General features: G+C 44.6%; 1 protein-coding gene across 10 annotated transcripts in view; it reads left to right on the forward strand.

Annotated features, from left to right (window-relative positions):
- The window catches only part of fat1a (FAT atypical cadherin 1a), a 289367-nt gene that overhangs the window by 168861 nt on the left and 107800 nt on the right, over positions 1 to 12706 (forward strand). For all 10 annotated transcript variants that reach the window (XR_011940244.1, XM_072496900.1, XM_072496899.1 and 7 more), the window contains exon 4: positions 644 to 705. Coding sequence is in view for 9 of the 10 variants with exons in the window: in XM_072496900.1 (XP_072353001.1) it covers positions 644 to 705 (62 nt within the window). In the remaining variant the exon portion in view is untranslated. The remainder of the gene's footprint in view (positions 1 to 643; positions 706 to 12706) is intronic.

The raw sequence follows: 12706 nt of genomic DNA on the forward strand, positions 1-12706 counted from the left end.
TCTACTTCCTCGATACTGGCCTCTCACTGTCCTGTTGCTGCTCCCTCCCCCAATTCCCTCCCTGATTCCTGCCAATCCTCTCCCTGTGCCTGACGGTAAGAGGGATGCAGTGAGGGGTTCGGGTGAGGGAAGTAGCAAATGAGTCAGGAGGGGATGTTTCAGAAAGCAGAGATTGAGAGGAAAGTAGTAAGTAGGAAGATGATTTTTTGGCTAGTTGAGTTCAAGGCAGCTAATAGGTTTTAATGTAAGAATTATGGGTCAGGAATGTATCCCACCCTTATTACATACGTTCTATAGGAAAGTGATTTTTGTTTAGCATAGTTAACTTAACACTCGATTTTTAGTGACACAGGAATGTGAAATGAGGGAAAGCTGTATTTTGTTTTCATGAAAAATGAAATGAAAATCGCTTATTATCACAAGTAGGCTTCAATGAAGTTACTGTGAAAAGCCCCTAGTCGCCACATTCCGGCGCCTGTTCGGGGAGGCTGTTACAGGAGGCTGTTTTAGTCCATATAGGAACGCTGACATTCCAACTGTCAAATTAATCCAAAATGTCAATGAGTCTTTATTTAGCATGCACAATAAAATCTGGATGGGAATCTTTACAGAAGTTCTGAAATGGATCTCTTTGAATTTGCAGGATTGATTACGACAACATCACGAAAACTAGACCGGGAACAACAGGCGGAGCATATCCTTGAGGTGAATATAATTTGTTGGCTTTAAAGATTTTCATTATGGATGTTATTATTATAGCTTTATTTAAATGTAAAAAAATAATGTCCCAGATAACGGCTCATCTTAATCTGGTGTGTTAATACAAACACGATTTTGGGATCTTTAGCTTTGAACATTCCTTTTCTTATTTGGTGTGCAGAGCTCCCATACTTCATATGCACACCATGATATTAAGAAAAGACTTTAGCTGTTACTTAAGTGGGGGCTAGAAAAATTGATGGCTAGACTACAATGGATTTCTGCAAGGACCATGAACATGGGCTCCAATGTATCACAAAGAAATCCTGTTGACTTTCTTGACTGCAGCACATCTGTTTCACTTCAGGCTACTAAAAATGGCTTCACATAGGTCTTTATTAAGGGTGTTTATAGGGAATCTTCAAAAGAACTAAAATTTGAGTCATAAAAGTAAAAGTGTTGTCAAAGAAAATATTTATCAGAGATTAGCACATGACCAATATAAACCGTTACTCATTCTCACCTTCCCTGTATATTGGTGATTTTTCATCACCTCTGCTGCCTGATTTAGTGTGATCAGCCAGTCTGACACTTACGATTATTATGCAATGTGAATTTGATGTAATGTGAACAGCTGGTTGACTGGCCTCACTAATGTTTACAGCAGTCATCAAGATGTAATTGAAATTTTTACATAACCTGCATAGATAATTGTCATAAAAATGTTAATTTAACTGTTGCTTGGAACTAGCATTTAATATTCTGTTCAACAAATACAAACCTTCGCTCTGGACTTTTAAAATTGGGGAAATGTTCTCACTTTTGCTTTGATCAGTTACATACCTGCTTAGCGGAGATTGTAAACCCAAATTATTTAGAACTAGGAAAAACAAATATTCACTGCACTGTTTTAACAGTATGCAGCAATCTGTCGTGAAAAACGAGACTTCGCCTGGAATTCTCCAGCCATTGGGATTCTCTTTTCCCGGTGACAGCATTCCCCCGACCACACCGGTTTCCCCGTGTGGGGTGGCTTCAATGGAAAATCCCACTGACAAACGGCAGGAAGAGAGAATCCCGCCGGCAGCGAATGGCACGCCGCCAAGAAATACATGGCTGGGGACCGGAGAATCCAGCCCTTTATGTTTAAACCTGTATTTTGTCATTCTTAGAACTTGTCTAACTTCATCTAAACTAGGTTTAAAGTAATGTTTCTTTCCACTTAATGCAACATAATGTACAAAGCATTGTCATCACCTTGCAATTGGTTACCAGGAATACGGAACATTATAAAAATAGGAGGGAATTGGTTTTCTTGTACTGCACTCTACATTTATTTCTAAAAATCGCCACATATTTTACTGCGGAAATTGTGATTTAGTCTGATTGTCCTTTCAATGGAGTATTTTCTGAGGCAATTAATATACAATACATTGTGAAACATTTTCTTAATGAGAATAATTAAATAAAAACAGTTTCCGATTTATCTGTTAATGGAATTCTCTATGACAACGCTGGTGTTGCTTTTATATCAAGAACATTACTTCAATTTTATTTTCAGTTATTCCAAAAAGATTGTGATGCTGGGAAAGAGAGAGTGAAATTTAAAAATATCAGTGATTACAAAAGGATTTCGTGAAGCTGTGTTGTTCCTGCTGAGTTGAAATTCGATGGTATTTTTCGGGTGAAAATAGCTACCTCAGCATCCGACATGACATGAGAGTGCTCATCCTCTACTAAGATGTCAAAGACTATTGCTGTCTTCTCCTGATTGCCATGTAGGCTTGAGGTCCATTATTTGATGTGCTTCCTGCTTGCCTGTTTCAGCGCAGAGGTTCTTTCCGGCACCTAGCTGGCAGACCATGAGGAGAGATTGAAGAAACTGACGTAATATTCTCAAGAGTTTAGAGGGTTGGAGGCGATCTCACTAAAGCAACCAAAATTCGTACAAGGCTCAACAGGTCAATTTAAGAAGCATGTACCCCCTGGCCGGGATGTTTTAGAACCAGGGCACACGTTCTCAGATAAGAAACATAGAAAATAGGAGCAGGAGTAGGCCAGTCACCCATTTGAGCCTGCTCAGGCCATTTAGGACAGAGATGAACAGGAATTTCTTCACTTAGACGGTGGTGAATCTTTGGCATTCCCTACACCAGAGCTTTCTATCGAGGCTCAGCTTCGAGATATGACTGTCTGTTTTGGGCGGCAGTAAGGCCAATGATATTTTAACAAGTGTGTACTTAGAGGAACCAGTATAGCCAACTAAGTCAGGCACTAGATCTTTTATGGTTCAGGTGATCCAGCCAAAAAGAAGCCCAAGAAGTAAATTTGAATTTATCTTTGAGTCCAGGTGCAGCAGGAGTGCTCCTCTAGGCTCCATAAAACGACTTGGGCCACTGTGCAGATGGTCCACCAGCCCTGCTAAAAGATGGATTTCTTTGTTTGTGGGCTGTCTCAAGGACGTGGGGCGGGATACACCGACCCCCCGCCGGGTCGGAGAATCACCGGGGGGCGGCGTGAATCCTGCCCCCACCGGCTGCTGAAATCTCCGGCGCCGGGGATTTGGCGGGGGTGGGAATCGCATTGCGCCGGTTGGGGGCCGTTGGCAGCGGCCCCTCGGCGATTCTCCGGCCCGCGATGGGCCGAGTGGCCGTCTGTTTTCGTCCGGTCCCGCCGGCATAAATTACAACAGGTACTTACCGCCAGGATCTGGCCCCAGGGTGGGGTGGGGGCCCACAGTGGCGATCGGGGCCCACCGATCCGCGGGCGGGCCTGTGCCGTGGCGGCACTCTATTCCACAGCATCGGCCGCTGTAACATCCGCCATGACCGGCGCGGAGATGAACTCTCCTACGCATCCGCTGGGATGACGCCAGCATACGCTGCCGCTCCCGCGCATGCGCTAACTCGCGTCGGCCGGCGGAGGCCCTTTGTCGCCGGTTGGCGTGGCGCCAAACCCCTTCCGCGCTGGCCGGTGCGGCGTAAACCACTCCGGCGCTGGCCTAGCCAGCGATTTTCTCCAATGCTGGAGCGGTTCCCTGATCGATGGGCGGTCTTGAGGTGGTCGTTCACCTCCCTTTGTGTAGGCTCCTGCTGGCGCCGAAGAGTCTGGTTTTGCTTTGTGTGTCTAAATGTTGCTCATTGTTCCCGGGGATTGCTCATTAGTATGCAGTTGGCTGGTATTTTGTTATGCTGATGGTTGCTGGTATCGATCTTTTCTGGCCTTTCCAGAGGTAAATACACATTCAACCTGCAGCTGCTCGTTTTTGTCCTGTTGGCTGACTGTCCCATCAGCCTTTGCCGTTCGCCATTTTGAATCGGGAGTTGGCCATTTTAAGTGGCTACAAATGCGACCTGGGTGTCATGGTGGAACAGTTACTGAAGGTTGGCATGCAGGTACAGCAGGCGGTGAGGGAAGCTAATGGCATGCAGGTCTTCATAGTGAGAGGATTTGAATATAGGAGTAGGGATGCCTTGCTGCAGTTATACAGGGCCTTGGTGAGGCCACACCCTGAATATTGTGTGTAGTTTTGAACTCCTAGTTTGAGGAAGGACATTCTTGCTAATGGGGTTTCAGCGAAGGTTCACCAGTCTAATTCCCTGGGTGGCAGGGCTGACATATGACACTGGATAGACTGGCTTGTACTCACTGGAGTTTATAAGAATCAGAAGGGATCTCATAGAAACATATCAAATCCTGATGGGACTGGGCAGGCGAGATGTGGGAAGAATGTTCCTGATGTTAGGGACGTCCAGAACTAGGGGGTCACAGCCTAAGAATAAGGGGTAAGCCATTCAGGACTGAGATGAGGAAGAACATCTTCTCTCAGAGAGCTGTGAACTTGTGGAATTCTCTACCACAGAAAGCAGTTGGGGTCAGTTTGTTGGATATATTCAAGAGGAAACTGGACATGGCCCTCGCGGCCAAAGGGATATGGAGAGAGAGCGGGAGTGGGATACTGACTGATCAGCCATGATCATATTGAATGGCGGTGCAGGTTCAAAGGACCGAATGGCCTACTCCTGCACCCATTTTCTATGTTTTTATGCCACAGAGGAGATGGAGACCTGGCACCCATGAGGGAGAGGAGGGAGATCCTTTTCCTAGAGTGTGGGCAGGAGGGAACCACTTTGTCATGCAGCAGGCGCAGTTCTCTTCAGAGTCATCTCCTACTGCCTCCAATTCCTCCTCCCTCTTGCCACCTTCTGGTCCCCTGATGGGCTGTCTGCTTCCTGGGCCTCACAATTCCAGGAGGGCCATGTTATGGCATGCAGAGCAGACAGCTACAATAACGGAGATCCATGCATCACCTAACCAGTCCAGGCAATGAACCCAACCCACCCTAAGCCCACGGTGCCCCATCAGATGTAAATTTGGTGGGTAGTCCATTATCAGTAAAGTGGTCATCTATCATGTGGGTGATGCTCGGTGTGCAGCTGCCTGTGAGATGCAGCAGAGGTCTGTGCTGACTAGAGCACACATGCCTGTGACCATCTGCCTTGAGAGTCACAAATCCCTTTCTCACTGGTTCTCAGCAATCTACAGCTCTTTTCACCTCAGCCCTTAGATTCTGTGCTCAGGGTTGTGCCTGCTCCACCTCTTGTCCCTCTCCTCTGCCCTCCTGATGCCCAGTGCTCTGCCTTCCGGTGCAGTCTAATTTCTCATCTGTAGTGGACTCAATCTGTGAAGTTGCAGCACCCATTGCCATCTGCAGTGTTCCTAATGGAGTGCAAACTGCTGTGCCCACTGCTCCAATGCACAGGTGATGCTAGGAGGATGACAGCCCTCTGGACTGAGTTGGCAAAGTTCTTAACACTGGTTGCTCCCCTGACCTGTTGAAAGACTGCTACAGCTTGAACTTCAAAGGAGCAAGCCCTTTGATAATTGAAAAACATTTTTACTTTTTTAAAACTTAGTGCAGCAAGTAATTCTGTTGTTAGCGAATACCACAGTGTTTACAGGAATTTGGGTAATTTTGCAATATGTTGTGATTCAGGAATTTAAATTTGGTTTGGCTGCTTTGATTCTTTAGAACATAGAACATACAGTGCAGGAGGAGGCCATTCAGCACATCGAGTCTGCACCGACCCACTTAAGCCCTCACTTCCATCCTATCCCCATAACCCAATACCCCTCCTAACCTTTTTGGACACGAAGGGCAATTTAGCATGGCCAATCCACCTAACCTGCATGTCTTTGGACTGTGGGAGGAAACCGGAGCACCCGGAGGAAACCCATGCAGACACGGGGAGAACGTGCAGACTCCTCACAGACAGTGACCCAGCAGGGAATTGAACCTGGGACCCTGGTGCTGTGAAGCCACAGTGCTATCCACTTGTGCTACTGTGCTGCCCGGTACCTTTTGGTGAAGATTTAGGACATTGAAGGGAAACCTCATGGTTCTGATCACCATTGTACTCTTCTAATTATCCATTTGACAGCAATGGGAATGATTCCAGGGTGCCATATGAAATGTGCATGATGAGACAGCAAATTAACTTCCTCAATAGAGCTTGTTTTTTTTAGCTTTGAACATCAAGCTCCCATGTATGTAATTAAAGTCGTTCATTACTCCACAACAGTATAAATAATCCAGTACAGGGAGTGATAGATCAGAATACTGCTTTCAGCTCTTTTTCCTTCATAACGTATAATTTAGACACGCGTTCAAAAATCTTTTTCTTGATGGATGACATTTTAATAAATGTCGAGACATTTGAATGTTTTGGGGCTAGACAAAGTGAAGGGTCTTTGGACAGACATTTCGAGGTATTTTTGGACAGGAGAGCTATTGTTCTTGAAATTTTTTGCTGTGTCTCAAGAGTTCATTAAACTGTCATTTTAGGCTCATTTCTCTTTCGCATAGTTTTTTAAAATAAATTTAGAGTGCACAATTATGTTTTTTTCCAATTAAGGGGCAATTTAGCATGGCCAATCCACCTAACCTGCACATCTTTTGGTGTGTGGGGGTGAGACCCACACAGACTCTGTTTAGCATAGTTAACCAAATATGGCTTTCTGCCAGCTGTTAATATATAGAGTCATAGAATCATACAGCACAGAAAAGGTTCTTTGGCCCCATTGTGCCTACGCTGGTCAAAAAGCGATCACCTATCCACACTAATCCCCTTTTTCCAGCACTTGGCCCTAGCCTTGTGTCCCCTGGGGTTGCAAGTGCACATCTAAATACTTCTTAAATGTTATGAGGGTCTCTGCCTCCACCACCCTATCAGGCAGCGAATTCCAAAATCCCATCACTCTCTGGGTAAAAATGTTTTTCTCACATCCCCTCTAAACCGTCCCCTTACCTTAAATCTGTGCCCCCTGGTCATTGGCCCCCTCCACCACGGAGAAAGGTTTCCTCCTGTCTACTCTATCTATGCCCCTCATAATTTTACACATCTCAATCATGCTTCAGAGCTCCAGGGTCCAAGGTTCGATTTCCAGCTTGGGTCACTGTCTGTGCGGAGTCTGCACATTCTCCCCTTGTTTGCATGGGTTTCCTCCGGGTTTGCTCTGGTTTCCTCCCACAGTCCAAAGATGTGCAGGTTATGTGGACTGGCCATGCTAAATTGCCCCTGGTGTCCAAAAAAAAAAGGTTAGGTGGAGTTCCTGGGTTACGGGGATAGGGTGGAGGTGTGGGCTTAAGTAGAGTGCTCTTTCGAAGGGCTGGTGCAGACTTGATGGGACTGAATGGCCTCCTTCTGCACTGTAAATTCTATGATTCAATGTCCCCCCTCCGCCTCCTCTGCTCCTAGGAAAACAAACCAAGTCTATCCAATCTCTCTTCATAACTAACACGCTCCAGCCAAGGCAGCATACTCGTAAATCTCCTCTTACCCTTTCCAGTGCTATCACACCCCTCCTGTAATGTCGATTCCAGAACTGCAAACAATGTGCCAGCTGTGGCCTAACTAAAGTTTTAAACAGATCTAGCATAACCACCCTGCTTTTAAACTCTAAGCCTCGGCTAATAAAGGCAAGTATACATATGTCTTCTTAACCACTGCATCCACCTGCTCTGCTACCTTAAGGGACCAGTGCAAATGCACACAAAGATCCCTCTGATCCTGGGTGCTTCCCAGGCTCCTGTCGTTCATCATGCCACCTTTGGCCTGCCCAGGTGCATCACCTCACACTTATCTGGACTGAATTCCATTTGCCACTGATCAGCCCAACTGACCAACTAGTGAGGCTATCCTTCTCACTATTTACTACTCCACCAATTTTCGTATCATCTGCATGTACATGCATTGTACATGTATATGTACATGTTTTCTATTCCACGATTTTTAAAGATTTAATTCCATTTTACGGCCTTTTTTATTAAAGTCTCGGCTTGTGCCTTATCCATGGGAAATTTAAAAACCATTCTGGAAATCTGGAACTCATTTCTCCAAAGTTTCAATCAACTGAATGAAATTGATAGATTTTTGATGGGTAAGCGTATCAATTGATATGGAACAGAGGTTGATAACTGGAGTTGAGATAGAAATCGATCATAATCTTGAATGATGGAGCAGGCTTGAGGGGCTGAAAGGCCCACTTCTGTTCATTTCCACTAGTGCTTTGAATGGATTTTGGAGGGAACTGACTTGGCTCAAATTACAGTGGCTGTAATTTGTCTTTTCAGCACACACGGACTAATTCTTTGTCAAGTTTATCGTCTTACCTGGTTACAGATTGTGGATAGTATTTTAATTATCAGCTACTATTCAGCATGAAGTTGAATTGCTTCTTTTATATTTTGTGGATTGTTTATTCATTCATGGACAACCCATTTGTTACTTGGGCTGTGTTTTGTTGCATTTAGTTGCCTTTTTCATGACAATCACTTGTGCCTGATAACAACATTTCAAGAAACAGCCTTGTGTAAGAGATCCTTTGTGTTAATGGATAAGATTTTCTTTTTTTCACCTGGACAATAGCTGTCTACTGGTTTAGCCTTTACTTAATGAAACTCTGTCTGACTGGTAATGCAATACATTGTTGACTGTTATGTACAATGTTGTGGTTTGCAAAGTTAAATAGAATTGGATTAGTTTGAAATCTGATATTTTAAAGAATGATTCAGGTAATTTAATATCTTCCGGGCAGCCTTTAGCTGGGTGATGGTGTCATTAAAATGAGGGCCAAATTGCACTAATCTATTAAGCATAATTAAATGTCTAGTGACTAACTGTGGTCAAAAGCCTTTGTTTACTAGTTAAACAGTTATTGGCCAATATAAAATACATCATAGTGGGTGGTATATTTCCAGGCCGTGATCACTTCCTATAATGTGCTTGCCTTTATGTTTTAGCTTGTTTCCTCCTGTTCAGTAAAATACTTGGCTGATTATTAAAACAAATAGAACATGTGGGTTGTGGGGTAGACAGAAAGATTAAAGGAGATGAAAAATCAGCCTCCTCTCAGTGCAAATTAAAAGAACGTCCCCTGAATGCCTTTCGTCTGGGAACGAAGAGCTCTTGAGTTCAGAACACACACAAGCCGTGACATATGGATTAAATATATACAGACTGGTCTGCAAAATGTTCAACTAATCTGAAATTAGATCCAAGAAATTCTCAGTGCAAAACATAATTTAACGTTATTGTTATTTTATTTGCAATGAAAATGCAAAATACAAATTCATCAGCCCCTGAAAAAGTGAAGCCATTGTGGGTGGTGAACCTTCAACTGCATAGAGTCTCTGTTTAAAATGTTCACCCACCTTCATTCAGATGCTGTATAGATTTGTCTTTCAAATTCGCTTTGGACAGACACATTGAAAATAATACCAAGTTAAATCGCTGCTTTGAACAAAGATTTCTGATTTTAAAAAAGAATTACTGGCATTTGTCCAGTGCTGCTTGCAAACCTAATCCCTGATGTAAATTATTGTTTTAGAGCAACTGCGATAAATTAAATTGAAATATAAAAAAGATGCTTAATAAAACAGCATTCGATTATGACACATGCCACAAATAGAGTTCAGTTATTTCAATCAACAATATGCAGAGTAAGTTTTAGCATGGTTGTTTTATAGTCTTGAGATGTTGGCAGACTCCCAAAGCAGCTGCCTTTTGATATGAGCATACCAGCTACATGAGGTGAAATTCCAACCTTTGCTAATTTTACTGAAGGATAATTAATATAAGTTTTAATTATGAACTTCACTTTCTAGCCATTGCAATTTGCCAGCAGGGTGGGACGGAGGCACAATGTGGTCGGTGGAGGAGAAGTAGGTTTTCCTGTGTGGTACATGTTGGGTAGACGTGAAGCAGAACAATAAACACCAACAAAAGGTCCAAACTATTTTAGTGGTTGGCCTAGCATTTTAATATGCCTGTGTGGTGGAGGTGCTGACAGGCAGCATGTTGATGGTGTGGGACAGACCCCGTGCCTCTGAGCCAACTCGGCCTTTTCATACGAAAGGAGAAGTAGAAGCAGTTCTAGGCAAGATTGGGGAGGGTCAGGCTCATCAGGGGCGAAATTCTCCCGAAACGGCGCGATGTCTGCCGACTGGCGCCCAAAACGACGCCAATCAGATGGGCATCGCGCCGCCCCAAAGGTGCGGAGTGCTCCGCATCTTTGGGGGCCGAGCCCCAACATTGAGGGGCTAGGCCGGCGCCGGAGGAATTTCCGCCCCGCCAGCTGGCGGAAACGGCCTTTGTTGCCCCGCCAGCTGGCGCGGAAATGACATCCCCGGGCGGCGCATGCGCGGGAGCGCATAATCGTATACGGTTTACATCTTTTTAAATTGAATATAAAACTGGATACTAAATTGGCTGAATAATAGGAAGCAGAGATTAATGAAGAAAAAATTAAATTAAAATCGTTTATTGTCACAAGTAGGCTTCAAATGAAGTTACTGTGAAAAGCCTCTAGTCGCCACATTCCGGCGCCTGTTCGGGGAGGCTGGTGCGGGTCAATTGATATTTTTCAGGCTGGAGGAAGGTTTGTTGTGGCGTACCCCAGGGGTTGGTATTGGGACCCTTGCTTTTCCTGAAAAATATTAATGATCTTGCTCTTGGTGTGCAGGGGACGGTTTCAAAGTTTGCAGATGATATAAAACTTGGAAGTATTACAAACTGTGAAGAGGATAATGCAGAACTTCAAAAGGACATAAACAAGTTGGTGGAATGGGTAGATAGGTGGCAGATGAAGCTCAATGCGGAGAAGTGTGAGTTGATGCATTTTGGTAGGAAGAACATGGAGAGACAATATAAAATAAGGGATAAAATTATTTTCTTTTAGAGTATCCGATTCATTTTTTTTCCAATTAAGGGGCAATTTAGCATGACCAATCCACCTACTCTGCACATCTTTGGGTTGTGGGGGTGAGACCCAAGCAGGCACGGGGAAAATGTGCAAACTCCACACGGACAGTGACCCAGAGCCGGGATCGAACCTGGGACCGTGGCGCCATGAGGCAGTAGTGCTAAACACTGTGCCACCGTGCTGTCCCGAAGGGATAAAATTCTTAAAGGGATGTTTTTATTAAATTAATTTTTATGGGAAATGGGCGTTGTTTCCTAGGTCAGCATTCATTGCCATTCAGAAGGTAGTGAGCTGCCTTCATGACCCGCTGCAGTCCTTAGAGGTGTAGATAGATCAACAGTGCTGTTATGAGGGAATTCCAGGGTTTTGACTGAGCAACAATGAAAGAATGGCAATATGTTTCCAAGTCAGGATGGTGAGTGTTTTGGAGCGGAGCTTCCAGGAGGTGGTGATAGGGCTAGCAATCAAATGGGCTGCTTTGTCCTGAATGGTATCGATCATCTTGTGTTGTTGGAGCTGCACTCATCTCGGCAAGTGGAGAGTAGGTCCCCCAATAACAGACGCACCCCCCCCAATAACAGAGCCACCCCCCCAATAACCGAGGCACTCCCCCAGTAACAGGCACCCCCCAATAAGATAGGTACCCCCCATAGCTAAAGCATCCCCCCATAAAAGAGGCATCCCACCCCCCACAACAAAGATACGCTACCCCCCATAACAAAGGCAGCCCCCTCCATAACAGAGACCGCCCCCCACCCCCATTAACAAAAACACCTGTCTGGAAGCTGAAGAGCAGTCCAGACAGAAATGTGTGACAAAAGCACTACTTTAAAACTCACCTCTCTCCTACAGTAACCCCCCTGTTCAAGAAGGGAACAAGGAAAAAGATGGAAAATTATAGGCCAATTAGCCTAACCTCGGTTGTTGGCAAGATTCTAGAATCTATTGTTAAGGATGAGATTTCTAAATTCTTGGAAGTGCAGGGTCAGATTAGGACAAGTCAGCATGGATTTAGTAAGGGGAGGTCGTGCCTGACAAACCTGTTAGAGTTCTTTGAAGAGATAACAAATAGGTTAGACCAAGGAGAGCTAATGGATGTTATCTATCTTGACTCCCAAAAGGTCTTTGATAAGGTGCCTCATGGGAGACGGCTGAGTAAAATAAGGGCCCATGGTATTCGAGGCAAGGTACTAACATGGATTGACGATTGGCTGTCAGGCAGAAGGCAGAGAGTTGGGATAAAAGGTTCTTTTTCGGAATGGCAACTGGTGACGAGTGTTGTCCCGCAGGGTTCAGTGTTGGGGCCACAGCTGTTCTCTTTATATATTAACGATCTAGATGACGGGACTGGGGGCATTCTGGCTAAGTTTGCCGATGATACAAAGATAGGTGGAGGGGCAGGTAGTATGGAGGAGGTGGGGAGGCTGCAGAAAGATTTAGACAGTTTAGGAGAGTGGTCCAAGAAATGGCTGATGAAATTCAACGTGGGCAAGTGTGAGGTCTTGCACTTTGGAAAAAAGAATAGAGGCATGGACTATTTTCTAAACGGTGACAAAATTCATAATGCTGAAGTGCAAAGGGACTTGGGAGTCCTAGTCCAGGATTCTCTAAAGGTAAACTTGCAGGTTGAGTCCGTAATTAAGAAAGCAAATGCAATGTTGTCATTCATCTCAAGAGGCTTGGAATATAAAAGCAGGGATGTACTTCTGAAGCTTTATAAAGCATTAGTTAGGCCCCATTTAGA

This window comes from Scyliorhinus torazame, chromosome 3, assembly GCF_047496885.1.
Source record: "Scyliorhinus torazame isolate Kashiwa2021f chromosome 3, sScyTor2.1, whole genome shotgun sequence".
Lineage (NCBI taxonomy): Eukaryota > Metazoa > Chordata > Chondrichthyes > Carcharhiniformes > Scyliorhinidae > Scyliorhinus > Scyliorhinus torazame.